This window comes from Varanus komodoensis, unplaced genomic scaffold (assembly GCF_004798865.1).
Source record: "Varanus komodoensis strain SLA01 unplaced genomic scaffold, ASM479886v1 scaffold26, whole genome shotgun sequence".
In the NCBI taxonomy this organism is placed as follows: Eukaryota; Metazoa; Chordata; class Lepidosauria; order Squamata; family Varanidae; genus Varanus; species Varanus komodoensis.
In genome coordinates this window covers 3,113,187-3,135,741 of record NW_025335684.1, presented here as the reverse complement: position 1 = coordinate 3,135,741, position 22,555 = coordinate 3,113,187, and the positions used below count along the sequence as shown (strand labels likewise).

Here is a 22,555-nt window from a genome sequence, read left to right as displayed (position 1 = left end):
AGGGAGGAAATGGGAGGGAGGGAGGAAATAGGAAGGAAGGAAGGAGATGGGAAGGAGATAAGGAAGGAAGGAGATGGGAGGGAGGGAGGGAGGGAGGGAGGGAGGAGATGGGAGGGAGGGAGGGAGGAAATAGGAAGGAAGGAAGGAAGGAAGGAGATGGGAAGGAGGGAGGAGATAAGGAAGGAAGGAGATGGGAGGGAGGGAGGAGATGGGAGGGAGGGCAGACAGATGGACGGACGGACAGCTGGCTGGCCCTTCACGTCTGCAGCGTGCTGTCGGAGGAAGCGCACAACTGGTGGCGCCCTTCGAGGGGCCACAGCTGGCTGGCCCCTGAGCAGCAGCTCGCCATGCCTCACACCGTGCTGCAATTCCCCCCGTCCTTCCGAAAAGCTGTCGTGGCTCGATGCCCTCCCGGAGGCCAGCGCGCCAGGGAGCGGAAGAGGAGACGACTGGCGTTACTGTCAGGTCGAGCCGAACTCTCTGCAGCAGCCTCTGTCAGCATCAATCTGCGGGGATACGATAAAAGCGAGTTGATCATTAGGGCTGTCACACGGATATCGGATGCCTCGATCTCCAGTGGCATCGATGGCTGCAGAGATTCAGCTCATTTCTTCCACGGTGACAAACCTCCGCCCTTCTGATGGGGAGAGGCAGCTGTACTCCTGCTCTCCCCCCCCACCACCACCTCCGGCTTTGCACTCGGGGTATTTGAAAGAGAGAGTCATGCTCTTTGGTTTGCCTTTGAATGCTCCTGAAATGGCGCTCCACAAGAGGGGCTGGAGAGGGCCGGAAAGTGGTGGCTTCATTTTCAGATGACAGGAGAGCAACCAAAGCTTCTCTTTTATCCGGGCTTGCAGATTTCTTGTGGGCATAGAAAAAAGAGGCGGGGAGAGGACAGATGACAGAAACCCTTTAATTCCAGCTTGTTCGGTTCTTTCATCACTGCTCAGGGGTCAGGAAAAGAAAAACCGTCGTCTGATGCTGCCTCCGCTTTCCCCTCCATTTAGGAAGAGCTTCCCCTTCTGCTTGACCGGTGCCTGGATGTGGCCAAGAGTCTCACGTCGGGCTCCAGCATGTTCAGGTACGATGCTCGCTGCTGGTTTGCGAAGACCATAAACTGCCTGATCCTTGGGGAGAACTAGGGCCAAAGCCTAATATCATCTCTCCAGAATCCACGATGAAACGGGGAAGGTTTCTCAGTTCCAGAAAGAACTGTCGGCCCCAAAGAAGGTTCAGACTTGAGATGCAGAGAGGAGAAAAGGTGGCAGATTCTCGGAGATCCTGCTGGGTGTTCTGATGAGGTTCAGAAAGAACAAGCTTTGTTCAAACCAAGCCAAAATGCATTTGGCCAATAAACAAGCATGGCCTGTCCTTAGCTCCCCAATGCCCCCCTTCCTGGAGCTGATCTCCCAGCAGCTGAAAATGGGGGCAGCTTCTAGGGAAGACCCCCCAACTTGCTTCCCAAAATGAGGTCCACAGCACCAAGTTCCCTGGGCAAGAGCCATTTGCCCGTGACTTCCCAGGCCTGGGAACTGTCCTGAGGAGGGCCGTGACTCTGGAGGCGAACAGGTGTGGGTGAGGCAAGAGGGGAGCAAGGAACTGCCGCAGCCAGACTCGCTCCAACGACGGAGCCGGGCCGGGTTTGTTGCTCTGCAGGGCCTGCTAGAAGCCAGCTCCAATCTGTCATCTGACCCATGGGGAGATAGCAGCTGCCCTCTCCGGCTCCTGCAGCTCAGGGCCCTGCCAAGGCTTCCAGTTGCCTGCGGGGCTTCGGGCAGGGCCCCGTGCCCCCTGACCTGACTTGGAGATGGCAGGGGGCCCTTCCCCTGGTTGCTGCAGCAGCTCTCCAGGAACCACGGGGACGCCGTGCGTTCCCCCCCCCCCCCCTTTTGCCAGGAGCCTGGTGTGTTTTTGCGCATGTTTTCCCAAATGCGCCCATCAGTTCCATGTGTCACTGAAATGCACGCGTGATTCCTGCATTGATTGACGTGCACACAAGCATATTTTCAAGAAGCCCACTTCTAATGCACTTCTTAACGTATGCGCACGCGCCGCTTTCTTTCCTGGTCTGGGAATCATTTGGCAAGCTCAGAAGAGTATTTTCCTCAACTGCACATTGCAGCCAAAGACATGTTCATCGGGGAGGTGCGAATGGTGTCAATACAGATCAGTAACAAACTGAAACTAATTTCTCTTACATCCCTACCTTGTAATCTCTCTCGAACTGTGATGTGTTGGTGTTGATGAGAAATGGGATGCTATGGCTGATGGATGGACATTCGTCCCGTGAGCTAAGTCCCCCTTCCCGTGGGAGATGAGAGCCGTTTTGTGCAGCGATATTCTTGGACTGTTTGTGCGTCAGCTTTCCCGCCAACCCTGAGAGTCCCTGTGACTGTCTGGTGTGATAATACACAGCGAGGGAAACTCTGGTTCAGAGGAATGATGGGCTATGCCGCTTTCCTTCCACTTTTGGTTAAACCAAAATGGCGGTTGTGAATCATTAGCGATGACCAGGATATCCCTGCTTAGCATTTCGTGTTCAAACCATGAAGCATGTCTCATCAATAAATTGCAGCTGCCTTCAGAGAGGAAGCCTGTCACAAAGAGGAAGGTCAAGATCTCTTCTTACTGATGCCAGAGGGTAGGACACAGAATAATCAATTCAAGGTAGGACAACCCAGATTCAGGCTGGACACCAGGAAGAGCTTTCTCACTGTCAGAGCAACACGGCAATGGGACCAGCCGCCTGGAGAGGTGGTGGGCCCTTCCAGACAAGAGACATTCAGAAAGAAACTGGGCAGCCCTCTGAGTGGGATGGTGTGAACTGGGGTCCTGCAACAGCAGGGGCTTGGACCCGGTGGCCTTCATGGCCTCTTGCAACTCTTCTGTGATTCTGTCTTCCAGGCTTGATGTTTTGGGCCTCTTGGGTCAGCAGGGGAAGACCATCTGCAGAGCTCAGAGCTGCGGGGAACCCGAGCTCCTCACCTCCAGGCGCACAGTCCTGGTCCATGTGAACACAAGTTGAACGGGCCGAGCTGCTGCAGGTCTTTCATGGGGCCGAGGGCTTTCCCAGACGGGAACTTTTCTCCTTGACATCTTGTCTTCCACGTGCAGCCAACTTACGTTGGAGAGCTCACTCAAACACACGGCATCGCACCCCTTGAGAAGAAAAGTGGTACAGTTCAGGAAGAGATTGACCACCATCACTGCTGGGTGGATTGGGCCACGCCGTTGCCGCACACCATCAGTCATTTTCGACTTCTTGTGGCTCTGGAAATGGATGCCCTCCAACACGCCTGTGCTTGGCAGCATCACTCTGTTTTGCAGGAGGAAACAAAGCCGTTCTGCCTCCCCATCATCTGGTGGGCTCTGATGCAAGCAGATGATTGGGCAGAAATGCCAGGTACTGCCAAGCCTGGGTCCCAACTCCCTTAGAGGCAGTTTGCGTGGATTTCTGCTTCCATGGCAGCTGGAATCCAGGAGCAGCAATACTTAAACTTGCCTGATGTTTCAGCATAACCAAAAGTACCTAGTACAAACAAAGCCACCCCCGCCGCTTCTCCAACATAATTTTTTGATGGTGTTTGTTTAAATCTGCTTATTTTCTCATAAAAGCAGTGTGGAAGTCTACATGGCATCTGTCCAACTTGCTTTAACGCAACCATCTAAAAATATACTTCTGCACATCTGATTTCTTCGTTTTTGAGCATTAGCCTTCTGGCTAATACAGAGCTAGCTAGTAGTACCTTCTGGTTTGCGTGTGTGTTTAGTAGAACACCAAAGGCTTGTTACAAAATTATGGAAATCTGCAATTGAATTCAGTGGCTTTTATCTCTATTTACATGTTGATTGTACTTCTTCAAAGGGAGAGAGTGAATCAGCATAAGAGCCACGCCTGATCAGACCAAGACTCCACCGCCTCATCCAGCATTCTGGTCACAGAGAACAAAACAACATCGTCTCACAGGTGCCTGCAAATGGCATACAGCCAAGCATCACGAGGAGCCATTGGTAGCCGTGCTCTCCATGAATTTATTCAAAACCCTGTGAAAGTCTTCCAAATTAGTGGCCATCAGTGTGATGTCATGGTTAAGACATTTTTTAAAAGCACCTCTTCAAGGCCCCTCTTGTACCCACAGACCAGCAGCAAGTTCTCCCGACTGGCTGTGCAGCCAGAAGGAGGCTGGGAAGTTCATATTTCCAGTTCCAACTTCAGAGTAAACTTCTTGTGGTTCTCTAGAGAGCAGTCAGGGCCCCTACATGATTAGCTGAGCATCTCTGCTATTCTCAAAACTGAAGAGAGGTGGACATCAGCCTCCACCGCCAGCCAGGGAACATGAGAGCCAGTGTGGCGTAGTGGTTAAGAGCATGGGACTGGGACTCAGACGATCTGGGTTCGAGTCCCCGCTCGGCCATGGAGCCAACTGGGGGACTTTGGGCCAGTCACAGACTCTCAGCCCAACCTACCTCACAGGGTTGTTGTTGTGGGGATAAGATGGAGGAGGAGAATGATGTAAGCTGCCTTGAGCCCTTTGTAGGAAAAAGGCAGGATAGAAATGGAAAAATAAATAAATCGCTACATCTTGTGGGAATAAATTCTACAGTTCAGCTTTTCTCTGTCCTGATTCTTCCATGCATCAGCTTCATAGGATGAGTTCTCTGGATTCTAGCATTATGAGAGAGAGAGAGAGAGAGAGAGAGAGAACCCAAGTTGTATTACTTTACCCTTGCTTATACTGAGCCGCCTTTGCCATTTTGATGCCCACCTTCCCAGTTTCTTCTTTTGATGTTCCTCACAATCCCTTTTTGTTTGAACCACCCTAAATAATTTGGTATCATCAGCAAACTCAACCACTTCCCTGCTTGCTCCTCATTCCAGATCCTTCAGAAATAAATTGGTCCTAGTTCAGATCTCTGTGGGACTCCTGTTTCCATTCCTCTTTCGGAGGAATATATTTCGCATTTATTCCTATTTAACACCTTCAGCGCATTAGCTGCTGATCCATAAGAACACACACCTTCTTCTATGACGGTTGAGTTTGTTCAGGTATCTTTGGTGAAGGATTGTGTCAAAACCCTTTGGAAGTCCAGCCGAGCCATGTCTTCCGTTCACATCTTTACTGACTCCAAGAATTCTCGGAAGTTAGCAAGACTTAACCTACTTAGTGGAAGCCATGCTCATTCTTTCCTCACAGAACCAAGTGGACTGTAATTTCTTGGATCTTCCCTTGATCCCCTTTGAAGAATGGATCTTGTCCTGGCCAGTCCCCTGTCCTCTGGTGCAGAGCTGATCTTAAGTTCAAGATCAGTTGGAGTTCTCTAAGAACACTAAGATGGATACTTTCTGTGCCTGGCGATTTCTTAACTTCCCAATTAGTCAATCAGATTGAGAACTTCCATCTCGTGTCCCCACCATTTGCTTCAATTTGGGACTTTAAGGGTGTATAGCAACCCTGCAAGCCAGACAGCTTGCTCCTCTCTCCGTAGGGACATCACCCGACATCACACGCCTGTGGAGAATCCCCCCCTTCCTGTCCTTGTGCCAACGGCTAGGAGGACCTGCCAAGTGATGGACCGTCATCACCAGGCGAATATCCCTGCCTCTTCCTTTGACCGTGGAGCAGGGAACATCAGCAGTCACGCAGCTGTTTTGGCCGGCTGGCCGGCCTTGCAAGAGCCATAAACCGGGTAGCTTGGAAGATCCTATGGAGCAAAATGGCCTTGGTGGTATTGCCCACCTACAAGGAAATGAAACAGAAGCTTCTCGGGGATGGAAAAAGTATCCTATGGTGGAGCAAAGCCCCTCCCCTCCCCTCCCCGAAATAGCTGTCTTCTGCCTCCCCCCATTATGGCTGCAGGCGGGTGCTCTCCATGCCCAGGTCGTGTTCTCATGCGCCCTTCTTGAGATCTGCCAAGGTGATCCTTGCTTCTCTTCTTCCGCCTTGGCGCGCCTTCTCTCTCTCCTGCTCTCCCGGCTCCGTCTTGGATCCACCCCACCTGCCATGTCCCTTCCTGCTCCGAGGCTTCCGGACTCCTCTTCCCGTTTTCCCCTGTGCTGGCATGCTGGCAAGGCCCTTCGGGAGGTCATCCTGACACAGACAGGAGCTGGGTTTAAATAAGGACTGGGTAATTTTATGACCAGTAGGAGCGTTTGCTGCAATGCAAGCTTAAAATAATAAGGGCAATTGGTTCTCATGCTTGAAGGAGCCGGCTGATTGCCTGCAGGGACTGAGAAGGCGATTTTCCACCCCTCACTCCCCTCTCCAGCTCGGCAATTAACTCGATTGGATTGGTCGCTGATGCCTCAGACGCATCGCCTCCCGCGGCTGCATGCCGGTCCTGCTTGTTTCAGTGGGGCTGCACAGAAGAACTCGGTAGACGGTGCCCCGTCGGTCCCAGGCCCCCCGGAACAGTGGCTGCTCAAGCTCTTTGTGACGTCAGCCTCCTTCTAAGGTTGCCTGCCTTGGGCAAAGGCTCGCAGCTTCCCGCTCACCCTTCCCTGGGTGAGCTTCCGGCGTCGTTTCTCCCCTGTCCTCCACCCCCTTGAAGACCCCTGCCTGCTCTGGCCGCCCGCTCTTTTGCAGGGCTCCAGTGTTCTGCGTTCTCCGGCCTTCCAGGTCAAGCAGGTCATGTGCTAGAAAGAGGAACCTCACTTGCGCAACACGTGCATGGGCTCATGTGCCAAGACCTTCCTGGTCTTGCTCCTCCTCTTCCTCACAGCAACATATGGGTTCAGCTGTCATGTACTCTGGCCCAGGCAGCCGTGGCAGTGAGGATGGAGGTGAGGGGGAACAGAGAAGGTGGACTCGCCGTGGGCGGGGGGCGTGGTGTCTTTGCAAGGGAGCCCCCAGACCAGAACAGGACTCCGGTGGTCTGACGTGGAGCGACTCGGCTCTGCCTGGTGGACTCGAGTTCTCGTACAGAGCACAGCACATTTCTCAGTCCCGAGATCTGCCCACTCCCTTGCATTAGGGAACTGGTGGAGGCTTTGAACTATTATGCTTTAAAATGACAGTTTCTAAGATGATTGGAATTTTTCTTTCTCGAAAAAGATGGGAAGAGAAGGGGGAAGGAAGACAGTCAAATAAAATAACCCATAATGTCAGACACGTTGGAGTGAGCAGGGCTGATAAATGGTCCCCAGATAACATCTCTCTTTTCTCTCCATCTTTTCTGTGTGGATTTAATAAACCCACCCGTATAGTTATGTCAAATCTGTTCTGTCCCAGCTGTCAGGTGGGGATTGAAATAAAATAATTTGGTCTGAAGAGTGGCCAGGCGTAACCCCAGTGGGATGAAGCGTAGGCGGACCAAGCATCGGAGGCACTGGGTGCAAAGCCCCGTCAAGCCTGGCCCGGTGCCTGGCTCCAGCTCTCTCCTCGTCGCTCTGCCTCAGTTTGCCGTTGAACCCGGTTGGCTCTGCAGATGACTCTCTCAGTCTCTGCTGTTTGTTCGTTAACAACCCCGAGGTGGTGTTTCGAGAGGATTATAGCTCTAACAAATCACTCGTTAACTACGCTAACTCATTAGAATATGCCACATACAAAATAGTTCTTAAGCGTGCTAATGGGCGATTTTCAGGGATTATTGCTGTGGCAAACCATAATTAACCGTTTATAACGGTGCTTCCTATTTAATTATACTCAAGCCATGCTACGGGGAAGACTGGGCAGCAGGCGAAGAACAGCGACCCCCGTGCCTGTGTGGCAGCGTGTGTCCAGCCGGCCGGCGAGCTGCGGACCTTTCCTGCTAGGCTGCGTACATGGCCGGGAATTGCCTTGCTGCGAAGCCAGCCCGTGGCCTGTACACAAGCAGCAGCGTCGACTTTCCTCCAAGGGTCTCTTAGGGAGACTTGGAGACTGGCAACATGGGGAAGGGCCTTCTCGGTGGTGGCCTGCTGGTGGTATGTATGTATGTACATATGTATGTATGTATGTATGTATTTAGAGCATTTGTATGCCGTCCCATCACATAGCCTCGGGACGGCTTACTTAAATAAAATAAAACATAATACAGATAAAATCCAGATCCACCCTGGCTACATATTAAAACCTATAAACTGATATTAAAAGTTATTAAAATATCATTGAAATAAAAAGGTCTTCGCCTGGCGCCGAAAAACAAATAACGACGGCACCAGGCGGACCTCTCTGGGGAGCGCATTCCATAAGTGGGGCGCCACCGCAGAGAAGGCCCTCCTCCGGGTACTTTGCCTCCTAATATCTTTCACGGAGGGCTCCCGGAGAAGGGCCTCTGCCGCCGATCTCAAGGGGTGGGAGGGCAAATATGGAAGAAGGCGTTCCTTCAGGTATCCAGGTCCCAAGCTGTTAAGGGCTTTATAGGTAATAACCAGCACCTTGAACTGAGCCCGGACTTCGATGGGAAGCCAGTGAAGCTGGCAGAGGACTGGGGTTATATGAGAGTAACACCCAGTCCCCATCAGCAACCTGGCTGCTCTGTTTTGCCCCATCTGAAGTATCCGGACCGTCTTCAAGGGCAGCCCCACGTAGAGCGCGTTGCAGAAATCGTAGGTAGAATAGTAGGATGGTCTTCCATAATTTCAGTGCGAGCGTCAGGCGGCCTTCCTCGCCAAAGCGTTCAGCAGTATTTCACAGATGAGGAAGTGCCAGGAATGACGCCGAGGGACATGTTCACATGCCAAGAACATGGAAACAGGTGCAGCTCTGGCCGGCTTGCAGGAATGGCGGGGTGGGGGGGGGGGCTCCCTGGAACGCTCTAGCTCACCAGAGATTCCCTGGCCATGGAAAACTAGCACCTGCGTTATCCCTGCCCCATTTTGAACCCTACGGTGGTTCAAGGCTAGATTGTCTTGGCTGGACTCATGGATAAATGCTGTTCTAAGGACTTGGGGAAACTTGGCTAGCTCAATTATTTGGGCCACAAAATTCTGAATGGGATCCCAGCCTGGGGAAATGTACCGCAGCTTAATTTGCTAACTCCAGACAGACACAATCCTACCCTTTGGCTCCCTAGCTGGCATTAAGCATAATGAATGATCTTGTCCTCCTTGTTTGTCTCCTCTTCCAGTATAACACTGTAATTAACTTAATTACGAACAGATTCCTCTCTTTTTTGTATGGAACTTAAAATGGAAATTAAATTTTCACCTAGGTTTACAGACTGCTAACTAGAATCCAACAATCAAGCTCAGTGCTGGGTCCTTGAAAAGGTATGATTTGCATATTCATGATGTTAATAGGGTTCAGAAGGTATATTTGCAAGTGATGAAAAGGATTAATTAAATCTCATTTGCATAGGGAAAGTTGTTTAACTGTTGGCATCCCAGCAATGCAGACAAGATTGAATGGCAAAGCTGGAGGTAACGAGGCTGATCGGAGGCAGCCCTTCCTGGGATCAAGCAAATGGAGCTCCTGAATGTAACATGCATTTTTTAATTCCAACAAAATCATACAGAGGAAAAGAAAAAATGCAGCTGTGTAGACTCAAATATATCTTCAACCCATGCACAGGAACGTGTGTGCGATCAACCTTAAGAAAGATGAACCAAATGTCCATATCTGTACCGATTTGCAAGTCTGTCTTCATACCACCTGTTTGAATGTTCTTCAGTCCTCAATCCATTGTGGAAGGTGAGTGCTTATCATTTCAGTGTTGTAATATCCTGAATATAAGCAATGAAAGTTGTAGTATTCTAAGGGCATTTACCCTATCCTGCAAACTCCATCTAGGGATATCCTGAAAAAAATCTCCTCCATCAATTTATTCAAATTTAGTTTGATCCTTTGAGGCACATTTCTGGCAATCAGTATTCTCAGATATATTCTCAATCAGTATTCTCAAATATATTCTCTAACGAGATCCGGGGTGGCTGAATTTGCCAGTCAGTTAATACTTTTTCCAGTTCGCATCACTTCAGAATTTAGCCCGAAATAGCCAGAAAATCACCAAACTATTGATCAACTGCATCAAAGCTGGAACAAATGACTGGGGATTTGAGATAAACAGTGGAAGACCATCAGCATAAAGAATATTTAAATTCTAAACAATAATGCAGAAAGCTATAAATACTGCTGTTCTGTCAATAGCAGACACCAGCCGCTCCAACCATAAAACTGACAACAACAGAGAAACCAGACATTCCTGTCTGGTAACTCTCCCAAGTGAAAAAGAGACCATTTGTCATAATTCTCTAATGGGTATTATATATGCCACTCTTTCCCAAAGTGGTGGAAAGTTCAGGGTAGGAGTCTGTTCCCTTTATCGTGTTATGTGTTTTACTAGACAGATCACAAAGGGAATTGGTATTCACAACCCAGTCTTGGCAAAAGTCTGTACTTTTCAGCTTGTGCATGTTCCAGATTGCCCAAACCAGTCAGTTCTGATCTGAGAATAAGAAAGTGACATGTTTCTCACTTCCCTAACATGTGAAAGATAGCTGGAGATGGAGACATTAAGTCTCGGTGTAATGGACATGCCTTGTGTAACGGGGTCACGGGAGGGCCTGTGGGAGGCCTGGAAGAGCTGCAGAAAGACGGGCGCAACTGCCAGGAACCGTGCCCTTTGGCGCGATGCTGGTAGCGCAAGAGCTCCGAGATCTTGGAGGAGCTGCTGCACGGGGGAAATGAGCCGGGACCGCTCAGCCTTAAGGACAAGGAGGAGAGTAACTTTTGCCTGTGGATTTTCCCTTTTAGTTTAGGTTAAACGTATGCCTGTGATCCAGCAAACTTAATCGGAGGGTTCCAAGCCCTGTAAATCCAGATACTTCCCTTCCCTTCCCTTCTCTTGGTAAAACAAGGGATTTGAAAAATCACCAGGTTGAATCATGGCGGAACTCTTGCAGTCACTCATACCAGAGTATTTGAAGCTCCATCCAAGTGTATCCTACAGGTCAGGACATGCCTTAACTGGTCCCAGAGGTCTCCCAAATCAGCGGTATCCCAAAAGCTGTTCATGAAAAGAAGGCATCCTTCAGAAAATGGAAGCTGTGCTGAAGTGAGGAGGACAAAAGGGAATGCAGACGAAGGAAGGAAGGAAGGAAGGAAGGAAGGAAGGAAGGAAGGAAGGAAGGAAAGCTGGGTAATCAGGGAGCTAAAGGTGTGTTAGCGGAGAATAAGGAGGTTGCCGAAAAGCCACAGGAATTCTTTGCATCTGTTTTCACTGCCAGCAATAGGATGAAATTCTAGAACTGATTGGCAGACTGAGAACAAACCACATCCAAAGAGTAACCCTCCAAGCATTTTAAAGGAACTCAGACGTGAAATGGCTGACATTCTAACAAAAGCATGCTGCCTGTTTCAGATAAATTATTCCAGATAAATTCATGGAAAACATCATTACAAATAACATCTTCAAATATCCGAAATGACAGCTTGCTGAAGTAGAATCCACAGGAATCTACATAAATAAGTCTGTTTTTACTAACATTTTCACTTTGTTTGAGTCTGGCATCAAGCATGTGGATCAGGTCCTCCGGAAGGCAGACCTGGATTTTCCAAAGGCTGTTCTTGAAGCCCCTCACCAAAGACTCCTGATTATACATAGCAATCGGGATGAGATAAAAGCCTTCTCTTATGGAGCAGAAACTGGGTAAGAAGGGGATTTCACTCTGGGTTGCGTATGCTTCGTACAGACTGCTCTGCCCAACGGAGCTTGGCTCACCTTTGCGCTTCCTCCATCCTTTTCATGCCGCAGCCAAGAGAAACTCTCTGGGAACTGTTAAGGTTAAGCTCCCGTGTCCTGTTTGCTCTGCAGCATTTACGAAATTGCTTGCTCATCAGATGTGAGGAATTGTTTATTTTTTAAGTGAAACAAACACAAAATACCTCAATTTTTATTGCGGCTTGAACAGCTGCCCGGTACCTCTTGGTGGTTGCCAAGCTAGAGAAGAGAACGGGAGTCTTTAATCACTTTGGAGCCTGAGACTTTGCCTCTATCCATCACTGCCAATGGAGAGTTGGCCAGAGAGACAAGCAAGAAGCTAGCTTGTGGGAGGATATACCCACAATGCCTAGAGGCAGCTCCCCTGCCATCCTGCCTCCATTCACCTAGGAACACCAGCCAAAGGTCCAGGAGTTGGGCTCGCCACTCGGTCCTCTCCAGATGCTTGAGGAGCATCATTGTGGCCAATGTCACAAGGGTGCCATGGTCCCATTAGATGCCAGGAGGCGACGGTTCATTTGGCACGTCCATTCCATGTGGATTTAAGCTCTCCATACCCCAGCCCCTTTATTACAGGCACCTTCCTTTCAAGCAAAGTTCTATTTCTTGTTACTTCGTGACATATTGCAGTGTTAAATTCAAGGTAGCGCAAGATAATAGAAAGCTCTTTATCTCAACAGATCATCATACAGGTCGTTGAGCTATTTTAATTAATCAAATATATTTTTCAGTACAGCCATCAGATATTAATGGTTTGTTAAATAATTTCTCATTTTTTAGCCAGTCTGCTCAGCCTGATTTCTTCACTGACATTTCGTAACTTACTTGTTTTTGAGTTTGAGTTTGACTCTGATGCATTATGCAAAACTCTGCTGACTGTGAAGCAATCAAGGATCCTCATCCACGTTTTAGAGCGGGGAAATAGAACCTCTTTGAGGTGAAGGGCCAAAGTATTTTGTTGCCTAATGCAGCTACCTCTCCCTGTATTCGGCAGTAAAAATGCAATGCCAACAATATTAAGTTAATGAGTAACGACTTCCCTTCTGCAGCACAGAACTTCCACTGCCTAAACGAGTGGCCTTGCTTGACTCGATCGGAGGGCCAGCCCTGCAAAAAGGGCGCCTCGATTAACGACCGTCCCATTAAACGAAGCGCATTCCGCAACTCTTGAGTTGAAAAGCACTGCCGGCCCTTTGGTGGTCTCTCAGGGCGAGCTGGGGCTGGTCTGCCCCTCCAGGCAGCGCCTCCGGCCAATTTCCTTTCATTGTGCACCTCTGGAGTGAAAATTCGCCCGGGTCTGTGCTTGCCTGGCACAGGATGTACCTTGACCTAAAAGGCCTCATCTCGCCCTGCTATTTGCATGTTGGGTTTTGCTGCTTAACAAGGGGATCTTTAACGCGGCTGTGCTTTTCTGCGAGCTAAATTGGCTGCCTCCTTGAGCAGCTTCCTCCCGCTTCCTGCCATCTTGCCCTTAAGGCTGGTGCTCGTTCCTATTTCCCTCGCCACTGAAAAGGGTAAATTGTCAGGCGCTGAAAGGCCAGCTCTGTAATCGTGTCCCTTCCCTGTGAAAGGCCCCTTTGCACCTCGGGAGCACGAGGCACCCCGTCCTGCGGGAGCAAAGCCAGAAGGGCTGCTGCCTTGAAGCGTGCCGAGGCCCCTCCGGCCATGGGCCTCCCATGGGCCACTCAGGGCCGCTCGAGACCACACCGCCGGGCGGGGGGTGCGGGCCCCCTCCCCTTCAGGCTCCAGCATGGCTCTGCGAGTCCAGGCAGTCTACCCCCCAGCCCCACCACTTGCAAGGACTGTGGCTCAGAGATGCCACGTGCCGTTTGTACGCTGGGCATCGCTGGGGCAAGCTAGGGAAGGCCTCCTCCTGCCTGGATCTCCGGAGGACAATGACCATTAAAGAAAAGCATTCCGGGCCAAATGGGTTCGTGGTCAGGCTTAACAGAAGACTGACCGGTCCGTTCAGAATGCTTCCAGGTCTTTGCCTGGTCTGGTGGAATTATTATTCATGAGGAGTGGCAAAATTTGGATAGCACATTCTAGACTTTATGGCACTGGGCATGCCCTTTAGTCTTAGGCTATTTTGCTTCTAAATTTTTGATAGCTTTGTTTTATTCTTTTGTTTTAACCTTATGCTGCTTCTGGCACATGCTCATTGTGTCCACGGCAGGGACAAGCCTACCTCCATGTGTGGATTCACCCACAGCCAGAAGAACTCCAACTTGCTGGGCTGGTTAGAAGAATCGCAACTCGGGCTGCTGCCGATGTGCATGTGTGGAAACGACGGGTGTGTTTTCCCTTCTTAATCACCCCCCCTCTGATGAGCACTCAGAATGTTAATAGATTCTGAATTGTGTTTCCAAACGGCTGCCCTGCTGCCGTAAAGGCTAGAGTAGTGCAGTGCACCCGGTCTTAAGTTACTCTCACGGATTTATCTTCCCGTGAGTCTGGGCCAGCCACGGTGCCACCCAGCCACGGCTCTGCCCCAGCTGGTCCCCAGCTCTCCCCGCCTCTACCACAGGTCTTCTCCTTCCCCCACCCTGGGCAACGTTCCCGAGGCCCTGTCCGGCCCCTCGTTCCAGCCTCAGCTTCCTTGTTGCCAGACCTCTCTGGCCTTGCCCAAGGTCTTTCCCTACTTCCTGCTCCAGCCTGGATCCAAATTATATTTTTTCCTCTTTCCATCTCACCTGAGACATCCACTCCCAGCAGGACCAGAGTTCAGGGTGGATCAGTTCCGGTGAGGAGCAGTGCTTCTGGCTCAGGCCAAGCGCCATCAAGCCCTGCCTTCTACTTCCAGCAGAAGGCCCGCCAGAGGCCTCCAGAAACTCACCAGAAGGGGGCGATCAGGTGGTGGGCGCATTTGTAGCCACCATCTGGCTCTTGCAGGCTTCTGCAGACAGAGATTCCATGGAGCAGGCTATCGAGGCAAATCGCGGCTCTTGCAGATGTGTCCTCCGGCATCAGCCATGTACGCGTTGGAGACCGGTGCCTGTGTGCCTGCTGGGCTTCACTCTGAACTTTAAAGGAGCTGTCCATGGTGCTGAACTGGGAAAAGAGATTCTGGTTTAGCACCATGGATTGATCCTTAAAAGTGGAGGCTAAAACCTGGAGTGGATACCTTGACCCAGCAGCCTTGGCAGCCTTAGTATGCCCTTGCGTGCCACTGTATGGCCGACAGACCTTGCTGGTCCCTAAGCCAGTGCTTGTGTGAAGGAAACGCTCCCTCTTCTTCAGCTCAGGGACTGTTGCCCCTTGGTATCATTTACCGGCATGGATTCTGGTGTTATGAGAGAGAAGGCAATGCGAGGTAGCGACAGCTGCTAGTCCTCAGGGCTCTGTGCCACCCCCCCCCCCCCAGTGTCAGAGCCAGGACACCTGTGCACCCCTGGGGGACACAGCGGGGAGAATGGGTGTTGCACTCCTGTCCTGCTTATGGGAGTCCTCCGGGTGGCCGGGTGGCCTCTGTGTGTGCAGAGTGCTGGGGTGGATGGGCGTGGGCCTGATCTGGCATGGAGGGGAAGACTAGCCACGGCCCCTGCTCGAGGTAGCCCCTCACTAGCTCTCACAGCACGGCCTGTTTGCACCCACTGCTGGGGAACTCGGTGGGTTTCCTGTAGCGGCTGGTTGGCCACTCCGGACCAGGCAGAGCTCTTCTTACATTCTCATGCCCTTCTTTGCTGCTCCGGGGCTCTGAAGCCAGGCTCCCCCTTTGGCACCCGGGGGTCCCAGGGAGCCATGCCCGCTTCCTCACCCTCCTGCTTTCCCCAAACCATCTGTCACTTGGTAATTTTCTGAGTTTTCTGCTGTTTTTTCTCCATTCGGACAGGCTGGAATGCTCCTGTTAAGGTCATTCGGTGCTCAAGATAAGCTAAGATATCGCTGGCATTTGGAGTGCCGTTCCTGGCCTTCGGGACCACCCACACTTCAGCTTGACCCCCCAGGAGCTTCTGTGTGATGGAATCCAAGTCCAGCCCTTCAGGTAAGAGAGGCTTGAAACCTCCATGTAATTCAGTATGACAAATGCTCACTGACACCCCTTCCCTTTCTGGGGGTTTTCCCCCTTTCCCTTCAGCTAAGAAGCCTCAGACTTGTCAGCTTTCCTCGTGGGAGAGTTTCTGAGCCCCGTAGCCAGGGGCTGATCTCAGGAACTGGCTCGCCTGTCCACACAACACGCAGCTATTCCTGGAATCACACTTTTCCCATCGTCAGCCAGATCCACCAGTAATTGAAGTGAACAAAACCTCTCCCACCCACCTGTAGAAGGAGCTGCTTTTCTCAGCACATTTTCAGGCACTTCAATTACCATTCCCACTTGCTTTTTTTGCCCAGAGACCTGCTGACTGGCCCTTTTGTAGAACCAACTTTAATTTTCAAAGCAGGCCGCGTGGGTACCCTGTTTTCAATATTCCCCTCATCGGGGGTCTTGCTTCTCCAAGCACAGACATGAAAGCGTGGGCATCTTTTGGAGTTTTCAGTAATAATGACTTCTGTATTTTTCTGGCATCTTTATTCAACAGATGAAGTAGGGGATGTTCTTTATCAGATGTTAGGTTTTAGGTACTGAGCATCCAATGCGGTTGTGACCCTGAAGTCGTCACCCGGGGATGAAAAGTAACTAAAATAGGGAGTAACTATACCTGGAATTTCTGTAGCTCTTAAATATGACCCAAACTTCACACATGCTTTCTTGGTTATCCAGTGTTACTGTTTCATGGGGGGGGGGGGTGCTGAGGCTGAGAGATTTTGCCTTCTCTCACCCCACTGAATGAGCTCAAGACTCGTGCAAGATGTAAACTTAGTGGCGTGTGAATGTCACGTCAAAGGTTAGGCTTGGGAAACCAGCATGTGAGGAAAGACGTGTTGGAAGTGTGCAAAACTGGGCATGGTTTGGAAGAAATTGGATTGAGGACTGTTATTCTCCCTGTTTCATAATACTTGAGCCCAGTGGGGCCATCCCTTGAAGCTGGGAGAGTCAGGATAGCCAAAAGGAAACAATTCCATAAAACTATGGAATTCATTTCAACAGGATGTGGTGTTGAACCCCAATTTGGGGGAGTTGGAAAGGTGGTTGGCCAGTTCTGTGGAGGAGAAGGCTAGAACTGGCTTGTCATCTTGATGGTTGGCTACCTCCAGTACCTGAGGCAGTATGCCTACATCCAGTAGTTGCTGGGGAACATGGGTGAGAGAGTGCTGTGGTGCTCATGTCCTACGTATTGGTTTTTCATGGGAGCAGAATGCTGGGCTTGATAGTCCCTTGGTCCAACCCAGGGTGGTTCTTCTTATAATCTTCTGCAATAACAACGGTTCTAGAGCATTTTAGTTGGTGGAGGCTCCCATGGTAAGATGCATGGATGCCTGGGAGGCATTGCTCCGTGTGTGAAAAGGGGGGTGCGCTTCTCATGTCACTTGCCATCTCCTTTTGCCCGTAACGCTAGAAACCAGCCATGTCACCCGATGAAGCTGAAGGGCAGCTGAAAGAAAGGACATCTTCTAGAATTAGCTACCGCAAGACGTGCCAGTGGCCACCAACTTGGATGGACTGAAGGGCGGCCTGCACAAGGACTCTGGAGAAGGGGATGCCAAGGGCTGCTCGTCTAGAAGGCTCTATGTGACTTCCAGTTACGGAGGTAATATTCCCGTGCTCCAGTCGCTGGGGAACATAGGTGGGAAGGTGCTGTTTGCTCACGTCCTGCTTGTGGGATTCCTGGTTGTCTGTGGTGGGAAAGAGGATGTGAGCTTGATAGGCCTTTGGTCTAACCCTGCATGGTTCTCCTGATTACTAAGCTAGTGAAGCAATACATGGAACTTATGGTTTTCACTACTACAGGTGTACCAATAGCCACCAGTTGGAATGGCTTTAAAAGCGGATTAGACGAATCTGTGGAACTTAAGGTTATCAAGAGGGCCATACGGTGCCTTCAGTCTCAGAAGCAGCCAGCCTCTGTATACCATTATGTATTGTAATCGTGTGGATTTCCCATAGACAACTGGTTGTCCACTGTGAATGGGCTATTTGATCCTTATCTTAAATTTACAATCCAAGCTTCCCCATCTGGTGTGTTCCAGAAATTTTTCGACCTCAACTTTCATCGGCCACAGACAGTGGTCAAAACACTGGAGCTGTCGCTTCAGATCTATGTGGCCACCAGGTATGGGTGCTATAATGAAGAGAATAAGGATGTATCCTTTTGTAAGAAAGGGAGCGTGTTTGTACTGCCCTTCTTGGAGCTGGTAGCAAAGCACCGTTGAGGCGAGTACCTCTCTTGCGCACGGAGAGGAAGCTGGGCATCTTAGCACTGAGCAAGCCTTCTCGCCTTCGGCTCCCCCCTTTCCTAATTACAGAAGCTGGTGTCCCACTGACCCTTGAATAACGAGAGCAACTCTGATTTTCTCTTACAGAATGTGTCTTTTTCTCAGTGCACTTGGAATGGACCAGAACGGAAGTCACAAACAATCATAGAAAACAAGAGACACCCCACCCCTTCCACAGCGAACAACGAACTCAACCGAAAAACAAAAATGAAAAACTTCAAACGAAGCCCAGTGGTCGGGTTTTTTCTTCTTTTTTCTAAAATCCATGATTAAAACCTGGTACAAACAGGTGAATATATAGATATATATATCTCTTTTAGTAGATGTAATATTTTTCCTCTCTCTTTCTCTCTTTCTCATTATACAGCAAACATTTGCAAATATAGAATTTCTTTTCTCTCTGTACAATAGAATGGCATCAGTTTTACAATGTGATGTTGCGACAGACCCTTTCCATCCCCCCAAAAACGCACACATGAGACTTCAGACCCCCAATCGTCTAAACTGGAAGACTCCGTTTGCAAAAGGCCCAAAGAGTTGCCTCTTTTATTTCGGCTAACTTCTTCTGATTTACCCTTTTCATGTTTTTACTTTTTGGTTACAGAAAGGAAGAGAACAAAACTGTACAGGGTCCGCAAAGATCACAGAATAAGGAGTTGTGAGATGCAGGCATAGCCATTCCTTTCTCCTTTTCTTTTCTGCCTGGCTTTCTCACACTTTTGCTTTTGCTTTTGCTTTTGCTTTTGCTTTTGCTTTTCTGTCCTTCCTTCCTTCCTTCCTTCCTTCCTTCCTTCCTTCCTTCCTAAATAATGCAATTATCGGTTTCGTTGTTGTTTTAAAAAATAAAAGAAAACTTGTTTTCACTCCATATGGACTTGGTCTGCAATCCCCCTGTTTTTCTCTCCCTTCTCTTTTCAAATTTGGTGTGGATCCCACATCCACGAGAGAGTCTAATACCGCCCTCTCTCTCTCCTCTCTCTCTCTCCCTCTCCCTCTCTCTGATACAGTATATAGAATAATTATAGATTCTTATAAGTTATTTATTCATTGTTGGGTTTTTTAAGACAAGTCTGGATTAAAAATAACCGCTGCCGCTTCCTGTCCGCGTTGGCTCCTTTTGGTCCAGGGTTGAGTCACGAGCGAGTGGAGGTTCAGGACTTGTGCTGGGCAGAAACGCCCTTCCAGTAGTCCAGGATGTCGTGGAGGTCCTCGTCCTTTGCAAACTGGACCTTTTTCCGCAGGGCGTGGCCTGCGGCCATGTACTCCTCCTCGTCTCTGTGCCGCTTGCGGCTCAGTTTGAGGCGCTCCCAGATGCTGTGGGACGGTTTGCAAGTGTACTCCGGGCTGGAGGAGTAGCTGAGGTTGTGGTACTGGGGGGAGAGCTGCGAGTAGGCCAGGTCCCTGGGGCGAGGCCTGGTCAAGGGTTCCAAGATGGAGGGCTTGCGCCCGCCCACGCTGTCGTGCTGCTCCCCCTGGTGGGACCCTGGGTACGAGTGCCGGTGCTCGCTGTACTGGCGGACCTTCTCCGCCTCCGCCCGGAGGATCGCGGCCGCCGGCGTCACAGTGAGGATGGTGTCTGTGGTCGGAGAGGTCTTCTCGATGTATTTGGCTTCTGATTTGTGGCCGGCGCCGTCGGAGCGGAAGGATCGGGGGCTCCGGATGGAGCCGCTGGAAGAGGTGCTGGAGTGCTTGGGGGGCCCCTCCATGCTGTGGTGCCTCTGCAGCGGGTGAGCGTAGCTCTCCTTGTAGACCGGGGTGAGGAAGCTGTGTTTGCTGGGGATCTGTTCGGATAAGAGCACCAGCTGAGGTTCGGCAGTGGACACTGCCCCCGACTTGACCCCCTGGAAGGAGGTGGATTCCGATTTCAAGGCATCGATGCAGTTGTTGATGATCTGGTTGACCTTGTCCACCTCCTTGGTGATGGTGGAGATCTCGGCCACCGAACTCTGGCTGTCCGGCGGCAGGGGGAGCTCGCAGTCCCTCCGTTCCGGCGGCTCCTTGGTCTGCACCTCCATGTAGTTGCCCTTGGTCGTCTTTGGGGTCTCGCTGCTGTCGATGAGCTTGTACTGCTCCACCTCTCCCACCGAGGGGAGGTATGGGATGCGCGTCATGGCCTCCCCGCCCAGCATCTGGCCCTGGGACAGCTGGGAGATGCTGGTCGCCTCCATCTCTGGCCCGTACTTCAGCTCGATGATGGTCTTCTTCATATTGATGGCGGCTTTCTTGTGCTTCTCCTCCTGGTGGCGCCTCTTCCGCAGGCAGTAGTACACCACCCCGAGCACGATCACCATGCCAAAGAGGCAGCCCAAGATGGTCATGATGTAGTGCGTGGCCGTCGAGGGGCTGGGCAAGGGCTCCTCCCTGCTCTGCTTGTTGAGGTTGATGGTGAGGCAGGTGTAGTTGTACCTGGAGACCCGGCTGGAGGACATCACGCAGTAGGTGTAGTCTTCGTTGGGGCCCAGGTCCGTCAGCTCGATGTCCTCCTTCTTCTTCAAGAGCTTGGCCAGGATGTTGTAGCGGCCGTTCTCGAACTGGGCCAGGGTGTACATCTTGCTGTAGGGCACCGGGATCTGCACGCTCAGCACCGCGGAGTTGTGCGTCACGTGCTTCACCTTCATGGTCGGGTACAGGCCTGGGTCGATCACGGGCGTGTGCAGCGAGACCTGTGGGGTGGTGCCGTCGCCAGAGAAGCACTCCTCCTCCGGGCACGGGCTCTCTGGCGGCGCGGTGGTCGCCAGCTTCTTGGGGGGCATTAAATAGGGGGGCATGGTGTAGGGGCCGCCGGTGCAGAGCGAGGAGAGCATGCCCAGGGCGTTGCGGTAGCCGGTCCGCCCTTGGCCCAGCAGGTAGTAGCCGGAGTAGTCCGGCGGGGAGTCGCACTGCATGCGGTCGTAGGTGCGCGTCATGTTGGTGAAGCCCTCGAGCCACTGGAGGAAGCCCAGCAGCTCGCAGGAGCAGTAGAACGGGTTGCTGTAGAGCTCGCAGACGGAGAGCTTGCTCAGGCCCCGGAAGGTGTTGCTGTCGAGCCGCTGGATCCTGTTCATGGACAGGTCGATGTTCACGATGCTGGGGCACTCCCCGAAGGCGTTGGGGGTGACCGTCTCGATGAGGTTGGCCTGGAGGTAGAGGTACTCCAGCTTCCCCAGCCCCCGGAGGACCCCCTCAGTCAGGTTCCTCAGGCGGTTGTAGCCCAGCTGCAGCACCTGCAGGTTGTACTGTCCGGAGAAGGCACCGTCCTCGATGTACGAGATCTCGTTCTTGGTCAGGTTGAGGTATGTGAGGTTGCTGAAGCGGCTGAGGGAGGAGAACTGGACGCTTTTGATCTTGTTGTCGTTCAGCCGCAGGTCCAGGATGGTGCTGTTGATCTGCTGCGGGATGGACTCGTAGGGGGGCTGGTTCTGGCTGCAGATGGCCAGCCACACGAAGCCCTTCTCCCCCTCGATCAGCCAGCAGTCGGCCCACACCTCGCCCACGCGCAGCAGGGACACGGCCACCATGCACGCGCACAGAGCCGACCTCACCGCCCACTGGTGGCCTGCCATTGGGAAGGGCCGCTCGGAGAGGGGGCTTTCCCCGTGGCCGGATGGAAGGGGGTGGGGGCCTCGCTCCTCTCGCGGTGCAGCCCTGCCGTGGGCTAGTGTTTCCTAGGAAGCCGCGCTGGTCTCCCTTTTCTCTCCATGGTTTCTCACCATGAAGGCAAATGTCCCGAGGGGAAAAACCACGCCGCGTGAGCAGGGCTTTTCCAGGTCCCACCAGCCGGAGCTTTAGCGACGGTCCTCCGGCGGGGCTGTCTCTTCCCCCATCGTGCAGCTTTCCCTTGAAGGACACGCCAGACGAGGAGGAAGCTTGGGAGAAGACGGCCCGGCTCACGGACGGGGCCCCCACTTCTGCTCAGCACAAGCGCTTCCGGGGTGCCTCTTCCGGCCGGCCGCTGCTCTGGAGCTGGGCTGCTTCTCCATGGCGTGTGCTCCCGGTGTGTCTTCGCCTCATGTTGTGCTCGTCGGGTCACTGCCAACACAGAAGCAGAGAGACAAAAAGGTTGTGCTATGCATCGGTCAAAGCAGAAGAAAACATCGGGGCCGGGAGTTGCAGAGTCTACGGCATGGGGCTTCTGCAGCCCTTCTGCTGTTTCAGGCTGGCCTTTTGGGGGTCCCAAGAATGCCAAGCCCGCTTTCCCCAGCCCAGCAGTGGGTTCCCAGCTCTTGTGCAGTTCTTGCCCCTTCCAAGAGGCAGAAGTGCTTCTCCAAAGGCCAAGCTGCTGCCAGTAAGAGCTTTAAGCTAAAATATGCTGGCACTCTGGCTCCACCCCTCTTGCCTTTGGCTCCGCCCACCCTGGAGTGCAGCTCCCAAAGGGAAACCAAACATGGCAGATTGCAAATCAGCATGCCTGGGCTAGATCAGTCTGAGTTGGAGGAGAAGTTAATTCCAAAAGTTTTGAATAATTTGGCTAGTGACCACCAAGAAGTCTTGAAATTTAAGCAAAGAAATGGGGAGGGAGGAGCATTTCAGTTTGTATTTCAATGTGAGGCACCAAATTTGCAATTGGTTGATTAACATGTGAGTCAAAACAATTAACTGATGGTATTTGCTCTTCCCC

The 22,555-nt window shown here is 51.5% G+C and overlaps 1 protein-coding gene and 2 long non-coding RNA genes across 3 annotated transcripts; 2 read left to right on the top strand and 1 right to left on the bottom strand.

The window, feature by feature from the left end:
• Positions 1–8,960: 8,960 nt before the first annotated feature.
• LOC123025188 lies at positions 8,961–10,147 on the top strand. The gene is made up of 3 exons (XR_006415073.1): positions 8,961–9,190; positions 9,279–9,398; positions 9,492–10,147. It is a non-coding gene; the product is annotated as an uncharacterized LOC123025188 (long non-coding RNA).
• A 122-nt stretch (positions 10,148–10,269) lies between these two features.
• On the top strand, positions 10,270–18,235 carry LOC123025064. Its single transcript, XR_006415054.1, has 5 exons — positions 10,270–11,568; positions 13,817–13,933; positions 15,473–15,625; positions 17,082–17,273; positions 18,046–18,235. It is a non-coding gene; the product is annotated as an uncharacterized LOC123025064 (long non-coding RNA).
• Positions 18,236–19,109: 874 nt separating this feature from the next.
• ELFN1 (extracellular leucine rich repeat and fibronectin type III domain containing 1) lies at positions 19,110–21,500 on the bottom strand. The gene has a single exon (XM_044433511.1). The coding sequence runs from the start codon at positions 21,498–21,500 to the stop codon at positions 19,110–19,112; it is 2,391 nt and encodes a 796-aa protein (XP_044289446.1).
• Positions 21,501–22,555: the final 1,055 nt, after the last annotated feature.

Bases quoted from the DNA above. Each gene is read 5' to 3' on its own strand.
- ELFN1 (XM_044433511.1), bottom strand. From the start codon at position 21,500: ATGGCAGGCCACCAGTGGGCGGTGAGGTCGGCTCTGTGCGCGTGCATG.